Source organism: Carassius auratus, unplaced genomic scaffold, assembly GCF_003368295.1.
Source record: "Carassius auratus strain Wakin unplaced genomic scaffold, ASM336829v1 scaf_tig00217086, whole genome shotgun sequence".
Classification (NCBI taxonomy): Eukaryota; Metazoa; Chordata; class Actinopteri; order Cypriniformes; family Cyprinidae; genus Carassius; species Carassius auratus.
Window position 1 is genome coordinate 29,272 of NW_020528888.1, and position 15,316 is coordinate 44,587.

At 37.3% G+C, this 15,316-nt stretch overlaps 2 protein-coding genes across 2 annotated transcripts; both read right to left on the reverse strand.

Annotated features, from left to right (window-relative positions):
- Window positions 1-528: 528 nt before the first annotated feature.
- LOC113099920 (baculoviral IAP repeat-containing protein 5.2-like) lies at window positions 529-3,626 on the reverse strand. Its single transcript, XM_026264834.1, has 4 exons — window positions 3,427-3,626; window positions 3,235-3,344; window positions 2,947-3,064; window positions 529-909 (listed from the first exon to the last, which is right to left on the reverse strand). Exons 1-4 carry the CDS (start codon window positions 3,532-3,534, stop codon window positions 817-819), a joined length of 429 nt encoding a protein of 142 aa, XP_026120619.1. The 5' UTR covers window positions 3,535-3,626; the 3' UTR covers window positions 529-816.
- Window positions 3,627-5,182: 1,556 nt separating this feature from the next.
- Window positions 5,183-13,576, reverse strand: LOC113099921 (fascin-2-like). Its single transcript, XM_026264835.1, has 5 exons — window positions 12,615-13,576; window positions 6,582-6,738; window positions 6,230-6,363; window positions 5,962-6,174; window positions 5,183-5,388 (listed from the first exon to the last, which is right to left on the reverse strand). Exons 1-5 carry the CDS (start codon window positions 13,432-13,434, stop codon window positions 5,183-5,185), a joined length of 1,530 nt encoding a protein of 509 aa, XP_026120620.1. The 5' UTR covers window positions 13,435-13,576.
- Window positions 13,577-15,316: the final 1,740 nt, after the last annotated feature.

The window sequence follows — 15,316 nt, forward strand, 5'->3', positions numbered from 1 at the left end:
CAAAATAAGATGACATGCAAGGTATTATTACTAAAAAAGTTGTGTGGTGTTAAAAGGCAAGGTTGGGTTGCCTGGACATTTATTCCTCACCGGTGTGTGCAGTCCGTGTCCAACTAACACGGAGCGCAAGATTACGCGTGATTGGCACAGAGGTAACATGACGTACAGTTCATAACCAACACCATTCATGACATTATCCAACCGACCACCCATCCATCCTTTTCATAATCATAAAACAAAAATACCTATGAAGTATTCAACAAACATGCAAGAATGTACGTGTTTATTAACAAGTCTCTCCACACTGAATTCCTAAGATTTTTTTTTTACAAGAAATAAGTCTCACTATGAGCAATTTAGACTAATATTTTAGAGCTGAGCTGCCATTATCTAATTTCTTAATTCTCAAATCTTCTGACTCCATTCTGACCTGAATATTTCCGGATATTTCCAGGATTTCCCATTCCCAAGAGAGACAACTCGTTACAGATAAAAGTTTTTTTTATTTTTTTTTTTATTTAAGTTTTTATACTGAACAGACAAACAAACAAAAAGACTCCAAGAACAAGAAATAAGGCTGAAAAATCTCCCTATAACATTTTACAGAGGCCATGGTAGAGTCTTTTTATTAAGCTCATTTTAAAATAAATACTATAGAAGAAGGAAGTAGGTATATAAATTTCAACAGGTGGCGTGACACACAATTCATCACAGGTAACATTTTAAAAAGAACATACATAGTTCCATGACATACAAAGGAAAGAAAAGAAGAACACTAAGAATCAGACCAAAATCAGACCATAGCAAAATGAAACTCTACTCCTCCCCCATCGCAGTTTGGATGATCTGGGCTCTCTTGATCTTCACTGCCTCTTCAAATTTATCAATCGCCTGGTTACACCTTTTTTTCTGAAAGATATCAAAAAACATTACTTCATTCTTACTCTTAACATGGACTAAATCAAGATCATATACTAATGTTCAGGTATGGAAACTTGGAAGATGCAGTTCTTTTGTAAAAACATTCCAAATAAGATGAAGTTTGTCACAAAGAAAATATAAATCAAATACAACTATCTAGATTACTCATTCGTCAACTATTAGGGAAATTTAAAAGAAATGTCAAGAGGCATTTAAAACAACATGTCTAAAAGTTGTTTACATAAGGTTCAAGGAAATCCCTAGAAATATATTTTTTAAGTATAAGTTAAATGTCCAATAAGAGGGGTAAGTTTATAAAACTAAAGCACAGAGTATACAAAATGCTAACAAAAGAAGTTTTTACACTATATTTAGTATTCAAGCTGTACAATTAATTGAAATAGTTTCGATTTAGCCTCCAACGATTATAAAAATACAGTAAATGAGATAAAACTATTATTGTGCCCTGTTCCGCCCCCTTTCCAGCGGTGTGCTTTCATTCCTCCATAAAATCCCAATTTTTATGTGCAGATCAGTAAAATCAGGTAAAGTGACTTTCACAAAATGCTTGATTTATTTAAGTTTATTAGATTTATTTGTGTTTTTAAAAGCGAGAAAGAAAATACAAACATGTAAAGTCACCTTTTAGCTGACCGTGCATGCCTAAACTGTCAAATACATGCAAAAATGTGTCTAAATGCAGTGCCTAGTGATTATTCACAGAAACCCTCATCAGTTATGTCTTAAGTGAATGCAAACAGTTGAAAATGCAGCTCTTAAAGTGACAACAGGCTGAAAGTCCTGCTGCCGAGCCGACAGCAAATGACAAAGAAAATCACTCCCTGCTTTTGACTGTAGGAGCATGGTAGCTTTAACAAAAAACAAAGCAAACTTAAATCTTACAGTGAAGACTATGCGGTTTAATTTTACATTCCATTATTAAATTTCTGTATAAGGCTTTTAAGCGGAATACTTTTACATTATTTTTCAATAATGAGGACTGTTTTTACTTACGAGTTACCCTAGTATTTTGCTGTGGTATTGAGAATTGTGTTATAGCAACCTTATTTACGGAAAATACATTTTGTTATGTAGAACTTTAAAGTTTTAGTCATGTGGCCTTCTCATAGTAGGCCTAAACGTGTGTGTCATATGTATGTATGTATGTATGTATGTATATATATATATATATATATATATATATATATATATATAAATAAATAATGGATGTATGTGTGTGTATATATTATATATAACACACGTTTAGGCCTGCCTGATTATGGCATAAGTCATAATCACGATTATTTTGGTTAATATTGTAAAAATAAATAAATAAATAAATATATATATATATATATATATATATATATATATATATATATATATATATATATATATATATGCACATTTAAAATCTCGTCCAATACTGTCGCCTGATGAACTTTTGATTCCTTAGTCAATTTTGGCTTGCTGAGTTGGGAGTTTAAGACAATTAATATTCAGTAATATTATTGATTTAACTGCATTGATACTACCAGATGAGAACAAAATGTGAAGTGAATTAGGCTGAATAACTACACGTTGCAACACATTGAACTTTGAGCTGAATAAATGACACCATTGTCTCCTGCAGGGGTGCTTATAGTTTAATTTAACTTGTTTGATGAATTTTGCTAAATTGACACAGGCTATATTAGTATCATTGAGATACTATTATATGAATTTTATGATTATTTCAAGTAACAAAAATAACTTAATGGTTTTAGTTTTCTATAAAACTCTGCATTGAAACATATTCACCTGAAGTGAAACAAATTAATCTGAGCTGAACAATGACACAATTATCTTCCGAGGATCTGCTTTACAGCTGAAATATTATTTGTTTTAGAAAAAAATTTATTCTACAAGACAAACTTTTATTTTCCTGTTTATGAATGAGAAGCTGCACTGAAACAGTTTGTATTGTATAAAGTTCTATATAAATAAATGTGGCTTGACATTTTGTGTCAGCAAGCTCATACTTACAATGATAAACTTCTGTCTCTCTTTCTGAAGTTTCAGAAACTCCTCCACAGTCAGACTGTCCACAGTCTTCTTCAGCGAGATAAAATCACAGGTAGGAGAATGTGTTTTATGCTCTTTCCTGATAATACAAGAACACCAAAGCACATCAGAACAAAATGCTAAATAACCAGAGGAATTGAATAAATCAAATAACCCTGACTTGAAATCCGCGTCTTATTGCATTACAGACACAAAGCCTCTCTCAGCTCTATAACGCAACAACGGAAAGTTGAACAGACATGGACTCACTCAGGGTCATCCTCAGGTTCCCATCCCTCCAGCTCTTTCAAACAGAAGAAACACTGCGCTATATCTGGACTATTGTCCGACGGGGTGTGAATAAATCCTGCTTTGGCCATCTACAGAACCAAAAAAATGCATTTCAGCACATACAGAACAATTTTTCTGTGTTGACGGATCGAAGGGGTTAACGTTACTCACGTTTTCTGGAGTGCAAATGCAGCCTTCTTCAAACGGCCAACCAACGAACGTTTGAAGTCTGTTCTCATAAAAGTACATTTTAGTCTGGTCGTCACTACTAAGATCCATTTTCTTGAATATGGAGAGGTAATATTAAAATAATAAGAGAGAAGACCGAGATACTCGAGTGTCTTGCTTGCTTGCTAGTTGTTGTCTTTTCTTCCGGTTAAAGTTTAAAATTTAGAGCGCGAGTTATGATTGGCTAAAGGATGTAACTACCACGCATGCGCATACAGAGAGACTATCATACGTAACTGTACGTATATACATTAGCATTATTATATGTAACTTTATAAATTTATTAATACTACAATAAGATTATTAATAAATTAACTTTAATTTTATGAAACATGTAATTTTCTCTCTCTCTATTTTCTGCACAGAGAGCGACTGTGGTGTATTGGAGCTCTTTGGTGAATTTGCCAATATGTTTTTGTGTCTAGCTCATAATATTTACAAATTTTTAAGGCAGATGAGACCTTTTAATGGTTTTAACTGTTCACAATACTGATTTTTTTTTCCTTTTTTTTTTAATCTTCACCAAAACGTTTTTATTCGTTGTAAATAGACACATGATAGTGCACTAACTTTGTAAGTGGGAATCCTATGTCAGTTACAGTATTTAATTGGAAACTGGTTACCATAGACAATTTCACTGTAAGGTTTTTGTTTTGAAACTAGTTAACAATAGCGTAATAGCGTAAAGTAATTATTATTTAGTTTCTTTTTTTTTTCTTATTGCCTGCAGCTACCAGTAGTTTATTTTTGAAGCAAGACATGCAAGTCTTCACAAACAATTCTGGGTCATCTCGGTCGGTGGTAATGTGAACGGTGTAAAAAACACAGGAACAGCAAATACTGCATAGGATTCAATTCTGATTCCTCGGCAGCCAATTAAATTCAGAGCAGAACAACCCATTTGTTTTATCTAAACCCAGGTTACGGTAAATGAGTTTAATTTCTCCAGAATTAAGAGAAATAATTTTATTGTAATAATTCTAAAACCTTTCCAGATGGTCTTAAGAAAGAGAAAGTAAATAAATCACAGTATGGAGTAAAATAAATTGAATCCTAGTACCTTTCATTTCGGCGAGACAGAGTAATTGCCTTTTCTATTCTTGGTTGCTTGGCTTCTCTGTCAGTTGCTAGTAAACTTAAAGAAACAACAAGGAGAGTTCATTTGACAGACCTAAATATATTTAAATACCATGTATTTCCATGTATTACAAACACAGCAGTCTGTAACCCCAGAGAATAAAACAAGCTTTACTGGAACTGACAAACATTGGCATGATAATAAATAATAGCAGGACAATAATGGGTCATTAAAGTAAAAACAGCTGTAATGATTTGTAATGTGTCAATTTGAAGTTGAACAGAGATGTTAGAAGTGATTTGCCACAGCAATAGCATACTTTGCAAATTGATAACCTCAAACATTTTTCCTAACAGTGTGACAAAGTGAGCTGATATAATAAATTATTCTCATGTCGGATTTCTTTTTATACAGGCTCAGTCATTTTGTATAGGACTATAAACCAGAAATGGTAAATAATACATACGTAATGCTGAATACTGACTCTACATCAAATGCTAACTGATGGGAAAAAAGATGTTGAATTATTAAACCTTATTTGTATCAGTTTATTTTTCTCATATATGTAAATCCAAGAGTTTAACACAGGTGAGTGACAGTTCCTTAAATGTCCAGATGGTGTCAGTATTCCCAGAGGGAAGAGCTTTCTGCATTCTCTCCATCTCCTTTTAGATTGCCTCCTTGGTCTCCACGCAGATATTTGCTGTTTTTGCCCCTTATAGCTATCCGTCCATGCTCTAAGAACTCAAAGCAGAAATCTTCAGGTGTGTCTCCATCAGTGCACACCAAGCCACTGGTGGAAACATACCAATATTTTCCACCAGCACCTAGGAAAACAATGCGGGTCAGCTTCTTAACATAAACGACTTGAGTCCTGGTTAATATCTGTTCATTAGCACAAGACAAAACTGCCAAAGTGTATGCCAAAATTACATTAAAAAAAATGTGTTTCAGATTTATATTTTGTAATCTAACATTTGGTATATTTCATAATTTTGTATTCTACTTTTATGGTTATGAGAAAATACTATATGTACTATAGGTAAATCAGTTCCACCTGGTTAATTAATAAAATATTTGGACATTTCTGACACTGATTACATTCGATAATGACTTAATCAAATCAGGTTCACTTTAAATACAAGCTCACAGTCATTGTATAACTGTACCTAAATACAATACCTAAAAAAGCTCTCTTTTTTATCATCTGTCATTTGGTATGTATAATAATGTTGTACAATATGTAAGACCAATAAATTTTTTTTAAATATGCCAGAAGCTATTTTTGACCTTAAATACATTTCCAGGAATTAAAAGCTGTTAATTGCTTTCCAGTTTCTGTTTAGGAGTTACTACATACAGATTAATATAATAGACAATGTGGCTGGATTATAACTCACCTTTAATGTGGTATGCACCATCGTTGAACTGCAGTGCAAATATATCATAGACTGAACGATTGGCATCCAGTGTATTAGAGTTCTTGTGGTGGCAAACATATCCATTCTCTCCCCTCAGGATCAGAATGGGCCTATTGATCAGCTTCAGAATCAGCCGCTCATCCTCACCTGGAGGAAAAACCAGGGTGACATATTGTCTTATTATACATTTTTCTAATAAAATTTGATTTGATTTAGGTGTTTTGATTTGGTTTGTGGGTAGTATCACGAATGAACTCACCCACAGAGTCACTGACTGCAGCAAGCTGGCCATTTTTCTTAGTGCATACATATTTTCCATTGCTGGCTCGCAGTGCCACCCGTCGACCGAGCCACACTATGTCAAACATGGTGTTGGCACCGCTGCACGCAGTGGAAGATTGTACGTATAAGTGAAAAACATAAAACATATACACCCACTGAGAAGAGAAGTAAATTAAATGGATTTACAGTCTGTTATTTTGTTATGGTTGCATTTACTGATTGTTACAGAACAGGGCTGTTGCTTGCCCTCATGTCACATTTCATTTAAGTGGAAAATAAAGATTTTTCATAACAGAAAGTTTTAAGTTAAATCTTACACTTCTGTGGCTGTTGACTGGATGCCTCCATGAGCGACAAGCGTCCAGTAATTCCCTTCGTTAGTTCTGAATTTGCACTTTCTTGTGTCTTTATCAATTTCCATTTGAAAAGTCTCCATGTCTGTCTCATCGTCCTGATTGGCTGAGACACTCACTCCTGTTGAAACACACAGAGAAACAAAAAGGACATACAGTAAGGCAGTAAGCCCTATAACTTAAAAGTAATTTGTATTCAATTTTTTCTAATGAATTTGAAAGAAGTCTATTATGCTCACTGATGCTACTTTTGTGATCGAAAAAGGCAGTGATTATTATGAAATGTCATTTTAGTTTAAAATAAATTAAAAATATACTTTATTGCTGTGATGGCAGAGCTGAATTCAGCAGCCATTACTCCAGTCTTCAGTGTCACACGATCCTTCAGAAATCATTCCAATATGCTAAAAAAGAGGACTCTCTGATAAATGTACAGTTCAAAACAACAGCAAACCCAGCCTTGTCTGTTGTATCCGCTAAACAATCCGCTAAAATGTATCCGCTTAAACAAGATAGCGTCTGTTTGTCCTGATCTTTCCCCTAGTTTGGAATCCTGAAGGCAGATTAACTTCCCTGCCACGCACGACAGGCATCAACCTGACTCTGAGCCCTATTTTGGTGCAACGTCTACAGCCGACCATGTTTATTTAAGACTGATGGAGCCCAAACATGTCGCTCTGCTGTCTATAAGCATCCTTTATTTCAATGCAAGATCACTGATGTTTTGAAATGAGTAGGTTTACTCATTCAGTAACGATGACAGAGACATTCCAAATCACTGTATTATTTGTAACATTTTTTTTAAGCCATTGATCTTGAATAAGCTATTGGGTAGGGACTTTGTCATGGCATTTATTAGTCCAGAATTTAAAGCATAGCTGTGTTCAAGAAACATCTTAAAAACAGGACACAGAAGGACCAAGTTATACATGAGAATGCTTGTTTATTTGTAAGTGGCAAAAGTCTAGTCAGTCAATTAAAATGTTGTTTATTCTAAGAAACTACGAGACTGTAGTGAGTTTTAAATGTTATTTGCTATTTATTAAAATTATTATTTAAAATTTGACATACATGTAAGCACATTACTGTTCAAATGTTTGGAATGATTTAGATTTTATAATGTTTTTGAAAAAAGTCTCTTATGACCACTAAAAAGATAAATAAAGTAAAAACATTATAATTCGAATTAAAAGTAACTGTTTTAATTTGACTATACTTCAAAATGTAATTTATTCCTGGGATGGCAATGCTGAATTTACAGCATCACTACTCCATGATCCTTCAGAAATCATTTAAACATGCTGATTTGGTGCTTAAGAAACATCTTATACTTATTATTAATGTTAAAACAACTTTTGCTTAATAATTTGGTGGAAACTGTGATGCACTACCATTCAAAAAGCTAAGTAAGACTAAAAAAAAAGAAGAAGAAGAAATTAATACTTTTGTCCATCAAGGACGAATTAAATTGATCAAAAACATTAATAATGTTATAAAAGATTTCTATTTTAAATAAATGCTGTTTTATATTGAACTTTGTATAATAGCAGTATAATATATTGGATTAAGGTGGTACAATTTAATTATCTGATTTAATTTCAAAATATAACTTGAATGTATTTTTTACCAAATAAATGCAGTATTGGTGATCATAAGAGACTTCTTGCATAATTATAAAAAAATGTTGGTAGTGTGAGTATTTAAAAATTATAAAACAATTTTAAAAATTAAGTATCGTAAATATTGATAAATAAATTATTGCATTGAGCTTCTTTAAAGATGGTAACCAATTTTATGAGGTCTTCAAATGCATTTGAAAAATAAGAAAAAAAAGTGTGTCCAAACTTATTTAGGGCAAATAAATGTTTCAACTTTATGATCAAACAAAACCGACAGAATCGTTCAAGATGCATCAAATCAGATTGTCGTGGCTAAGGCTCAAAGTGGATGTATCCGAAAATATCCCTTGATCATTTTCTTAAGGCTTTAACAGGCCAGATCCTGCACCTTACCCACTTCTCCCTCCACACTGTCATCCTTCCTGCCCCTCCCCTTCTAATTCTGTAACCTTTCCTAATTCTCAGCATGCAAAGAGACACAAAGCTGCACTGTAGGGCCCAGTAAGCAGCTTTTGGGAGTAGCGTATGTGCAATCCTCCACCTCCGAGGAAAACCAGTCGGGAGGCTGAAGTAATACTATTGTTTCGACGGGACTCTGCAGGGTGCCTGAGACATGCTGGGAAAGAAACCAGACCTATCAGCAGAATCTGCCGCCATCGATCACTCAACCGTGGAATGCTTTTTTTGCTATGATTTAGGCTATGTGCTCGTGTTTCTCTCTACACCAGTCATTTTCTTTCATACTGCATGCACTATTTTTACAAATCATCTTGGCCTATCAATAGACACTACCAGCTCTTACTTTGCAATTGAGTTCTATAATCTGTTTAATGACTTTAAGTGATAGAAATATGTGGTATGCAGGATTAAGACAACACAGTGTTAGTGCATTGTTTTTTGTTGGAACCAGAGAACAACTACCAGCCAAAGCCACCAAAAACAAAGTCTAGCTTCTAATCAAGACAAAATCAGGGATAACCAAAAAGAAACAGTTTCACATGTTTCTCTTTCTCAAATTAGGTTCTCAGGTTTTCATTTCTGCGGCCCGTTACACTTTATTTTCCAATTTCACGTCTGACTCTGCTTTAGTTTAGTTTAGTAGCACCAAAGATAGAAAAAGAGAGGCCAGCTGGGGCAGGACACTCTATCTCCTTTGTTGATCATTCCTCATCCACGGCATTGTGATTACTGAGCTCAATCCTGGACTCCTGCAAATGACCTCACTCCCATCACAAAATGCTCCCTCTCAATTTACCAACCCATTTCTGTGAAATGGTAACAGTACCCAGAGACAGTGAGAGGGCCTTCTCTAAACTGGGGCAAGTAGATTGCTGCATGCGTACCAGGTCAAATACCAATTGGAGAACACAAAAAATATATATGGGAGAACGCTGCAGAATGCATAGGTTTTGGTTTAACATGCATGTATACAGTGGGGTTCAAAAGTCTGGGGCTACAATGAAAAAAAAAAAAAAAAAAAATCTGGTATGCATGCAGCTCAAGTGCTGGTGTCACAAAAGCAGAAACGTATAAATAAAAAACTAAAGAGATTTTGAAACAAATTAAAGTTTTTCAACTTTCACTCTGGTTGATATAAGTATATAGTTGATTTTATTCAACTATAAAAATGTGAAATACAAGCATTTCCACTAGTAGTCCCAGACAGTTGGATCCCATTCTGTGTGAAAATGTCTACTTAGAAATATTTGGCCCAAAATGAAAGCTGTGATCTCCAAATGTACCAAGACAGTCACTCTGAGATTAATTTTTAATGGGAAAGTGATGCCACAATCTACTGTCTCTCATTTTCTTTCTTTCTTGCTTGCATTCTAAATATCTCTTCCTTTGTGCTCATCTTCTTTTCACCTTCCGGGCCGGATTAGAATGCTCCAGGGAACACTGTGGAGGTGATGAAGAACATGGTAACAGATCCACCAGTCTGAATGGATGCCATCTTTCCGACTCAAGTTTGTGTGCCACACAACATGCTCCATAGAAATCCTGCTGCAGAAAATGTACACCACGAAAAAGCAAACTAATAAGCCTCAGCCAATAATAGCAATATTTTTGAAATACTACTATGCAATGTCACTACTCATTATTGATTTAAAGATCATCTGTGAGTTTGTGTTGCATCTCAGGGTAAGAGGCCTGGGGCTTAATGAACGTCAGACCTGCAGAGCTGATTGGCAGTTCTGTCTGAAGTCATCTCTGGTTCCCTTCATCATGTAGAGACTCTCTAAAAGAAATGAACTGCTTCATCCATTAGCAAAATTACTTTACCTAATTGCTTTTTGCACAGACTGAATTTGCAATAGATGGGGAGTGATGCTTCTCGGTCATTAAGAACAAATGTTCCATCTGGCCTGTGTCATTTTCCATGTCTTTTTTCACCCATAATGAAATGCCTAAAGTTTTTGGTAATATGTCGATACTTGATGTTTCCAAATGTTGAATCGACACTGTACCATTTGAAGGAAGAGAAACACACCATGCAGAACTCAACAAGAGTCATAATGTGTGTCTCAAACATCTAACCTCTTAATTTTGATAACGATCAAACCAGAGTGTTTGACTATGGCGTCAGCTGCTTACATTTAAGACCTCAAAATTTATTGGAGGATTTGTATAATAGCTGCCTTGCAACCTATTTAACTGGTAAAATTCAATTATATTTGTTGTGCTCTCAATTGGTTCCTGGTGCACATGCTTTTCTACCTCAAACAAACTTTTCAACTGGTGTTAAATGACTGGTAAACTAAACTGACAATACAACATGTCCTCTTTAGGCAACTGCAGCTGAAATCTTTGATTTATGATCTTTTAACAGTGACAATGAGAAAAAAGCCATAACGTTCACCTGTCCACACCCATAAAGCATTATGTCTCTATTCATTGTGATTTTGTGCCTGCCTGTCTTCTTCCCTTTTCTGCTGTATACTTTCACACTTTTTATTGCCTCTTTTCCCCCATTGGGTTTTTTTGCCGGTCGGACCAAAACCTGCTCCCCGAGGACTCTCTGATTTGCTTCCCCATTGTAGCCCAGTGCATTGCATGGTCCCCAGATAAAGAAATGTGGTGGAAGTCTTGTGTTTCTGAAAGCAGACTCCACCATCATTGAAATGCCCCATCCACTCAATTATTTATCACACCTTGCCACTAGTGTGTGCATGCATGTGGACATGTGCACGTGAGTATATCAGAGCATAGTTTTATCTTTTATATAAGAATACTGACTAAAAGTGTATCACTTGATAAAAAATTATGCACAAATATTTGTACATCTGTGAGAATGAGCGTAACTCTAAGGGAGAGAGAGATGGATGAGTGTACCGGAGAGGACAGGATCTGTTAGTGACCCGGCTTCCAATGGTGAATATTCAAAGCCATTCAGTTTCTCCAGTAATTTATCTATTGCAGGTGGCTCAAAATGCTTACCAAGAGCTCTGTGCTGGAGATAATGGATAATGTTCTAGCATGCAAGATTTACATTATAGAACTTAGTTGCTCAGTCAAGACAGGAAACTAGAATTATGCAGCGTGTTTGTTAGCAGAGCACATGGCCAGCAAATTAAAATTTGGCCATGTCTGGCAGATTCATATTGGCCTACTCAGCTTAAAAGACAGCTGGCGTATATTATTTCTGTGAGGTCACGCTCATGGGCGTGTTCACCTGCTCTCTAGGCTAGTTTCCATAGATTTGACTTTGTGCATAGTTTGCAATGCAAAACTCATTCTCTGGTCTGCTTGCATAACACTAATGTTGACCGAAACTGATAGCACAACAATGTAACTCATGCTTAGACTACTATAATCATATTTTTATTATTTAGTCTGAAAATTTCACTTAACACTGAATCTTTCCATTACAATTGACATTTACATGCTTGATACTCTAGATTTCTATTTCTGGTTATCCAACAGGTATTAGAGGTAGCTTACTTAATAGATGTAATGAAGTCTCACATCTGTTACAGAAGACGCCACAGGAGTGCTTAGGGAATGGGACAAACCTTATTTTGAGAGTTCCCTTGAATCATTTTTGAAGGGATAGTTGATCTAAAAACAATCTAAATTCTGCCATCGTTTATACTCTCATGTCATTCCAAACCTGTATGCCTTCTTGTGGAATGTAAAAGACGATATTTTGAAGAACGTTACAACTGTTTTGTCCATACAACAAAACTCAATATTGTCCAAAACAACATTAGACCCTACTGAAAATCATTGTACAGAAAAAACACAAAGACTTAGCCATACAGATTTGGAAACAACAGTAAATAAAGACCCAATTCTACAGCAAAAATGAGGCTAGTCGCTGAAGCATGTGGTTCTCCTGTAGGGGAAAGGTCAAAAGAAATTAAACTAGCACACTTACCTTGTCTGATAGAAACAAATCTGTTGTTGGAGGCCTGAAACACCACTTGTGGATGGCTTTCCTCAAGATCAAACAGCTCATCTTTGCCAGGTTTGGAACAGCGTCCAGAGCGCAGCGTTCCAGTGGGCCCCATGGGGGTCAAGTATTTCCCCTCACAGTCCTTGAAGGCCAACTTGCCTGATTTCAGTTCCAAAGTGTAGCCTGTCCCACGACCATTTTCAGAGGACAATTTCCCATCATTGCTCAGAAAGCGGCTGTCACTGGTCTTAAGACAATATTTGCCATCCATGTACACAAGAGTTAGAAGAGCATCCACACCCCAGGGGATGTTGCCGTTCACAGCAATCTCTCCTTCTGGAGATGCTAGGTGGGCGTAGCGTTTGCGGGCCACACTAAGCAGATTTGCTTGTGGGTGCAGAGCCAGGTGCATGGCCCATAGTTCTGCCTCACCAATGGTCTGAGCAAAGCAGGATAAGTAGTCCTCTGAACCTCCGAAGAAGCGCAGATATTGCTCGGACTGCAGGGCCCAGCGCCCGTCCGACTGTGCTACAATCAGAAAGCGGCAGTCATTCTCTTTGGCTTCAGCTTCACAGCTTACCTTGCCATCTTTGTCGGAAGCCAGGTAGCGGCCCAGGTGACTGCGCAGGTAAACCACCTGACCGTCCTGCTCATCCTGCTCCAGAGTCCAGATCTGCTTCTTTTTTAGACTTGGAGCTGAAGCGTTCACCTTGAAGCCAAAGGCCTCTGCTGTTAGATAGCGATTCTCATAATTAATAAGTCCGAATTGTAGCTTGAGGGCTTTACTGCCATTGGAGGGCATCCTGGCTTACAACCCAGATGGATGCCAGAGAGTGTTGAAAGTCCAGAGAAGAAGCTGAACAGCAATGTTAGCTCCACTTCTTGTCCTGATTAAGATACAGGCCTTAACTTGCTTTAGTAGGATGCTCCAAAGTTCCTCTTTTGGATTTGTTCTTGGTCCTTGGCCTCTCTGCTTGGTAAAAACGGCGTCTTGCTCCCCGGGGAGCTTGCAGAGGCTCTGGAGCTATTTCCCCCTGTGTTTCCTAATCAGATCAGATTATAATCAGGAGGACTCAGCACTTCAATCCTCAGAGCCCCTGACGTCACCTTGATCCCAATGGTTCCTTTTCCTCTGTGCCTCTTTCACTTGCTTCCTCTGTCTCATTCCCTTTCCTTCTCAATTTACCTGTGATTTTCTGTCTTCTCCAGTGGCTGCCTTTGGGATTGTGGGACTACTAATCTCTCAAAGAGACGCTCAAGACCGAGTCACACAGTTTGACTTCTTCTCGATGCTTTACTTGTCTCAGTCCTTCAGATTGACATCTGATTTGTCTCCTCCTTGTCCTAAAAAAAAGTAATTTCACTTGAGTCACATCCTTAGAACTTGTATGTCCCTTAAATAGAATTTTTTTTCTTTTCCGAGACCTCGAAAAATAGCAGCATGTCTGTGTGCAAGGTGCCCACTAAGATGCCAGGCCAGCTTGTGCCATGTCAACAAACGCCACCTGAAGTACAGCTTTTCAGGTTGACTTCAACAGCTTTTCTACCTCCCTTTCACCTGTTGTCCTTTCCGCCTATCTTTTTCTACGTCCTTTCTCCTGTCTCACTATATTAGATGTATTCTTACACTAGAGACCCTTTATAGAGGCTCAGTAATCCACTCGTTCTATATTGCTTCTGCTTTTGTCCTCCTCCTCAGTCTCTAACTCTTTGCTGATGGCGTTTTGACACAAAGCTGGGTAACCAGAGCCCTCCCCCAGCACCAGTGGTAGTGGCTTTAGAGGGGGATCGGCTTTCTAGTGTACACTCAAGATACAGTTACATGACTTCTCTGATTCCGAGTTTGGTGGTTCATCTTTATTACGGCAATGTGTGCATGGGTACTTGGAGGTAATGAACAGATGCTTATTCAAAGATGCCTGACATGTAGCCACTGAAGACCAATTTACTGTGAGTGAACACATCTCTCTAGCTCATTTCCAGTTGTTTGTTTCTTATTTCACTAGTCGTGTTGCCTCATGTTTGCGTAATGCTACACATATTGTCAATCCATTTCGAATCCAAAGCATGTTTGTTCCAAAAACAGCCTCCTCCACAGGCCTCTAATCTGCTTCTCAATAGCCCCTTTCACACTGCACGTCGGACCCGCAATATTCCCGTAACATTGCCTGGTCGCCTTCTGTGTGAAAGCAACCACGTCCCGGAATTGATTACCGAATTGAACCCGGGTAGGGGACCTAGTAACATTGCGGTAATCGATCCGGAATGAGCGATGTGTGAACAAAAGCCAGATCTAATTCCGTATCGAAATGATGACGCGCGTTATCGCGCGACTCTTTTACCGGCTGTTTTGAAGGAAGACCAACATTCACGACAAAAACATATGTGCAAACTGTAATGAAGCAGAGATCAGTTAGTTCCCCACTTTCCGCGCTGACGCCGAGATCGTTTGCTTGCTTCAGTTAAAGTATAACGTGCCAAGCGTTGTCGACTCGTACATTACACGTCACGCGCTGATGTCACGTGTCGTTACGGGATCTTCAAGGGTTGTGTGTGAAAGCACGCACATATACCGGGTCATCACTGGCAGTGTGAAAGTGCCAAATCTAGCGACCAGGGAACAATTACAGGAACACTTTACCCCTGTATTTGCCGGAATGGCAGTGTGAAAGGGGCTAATGATT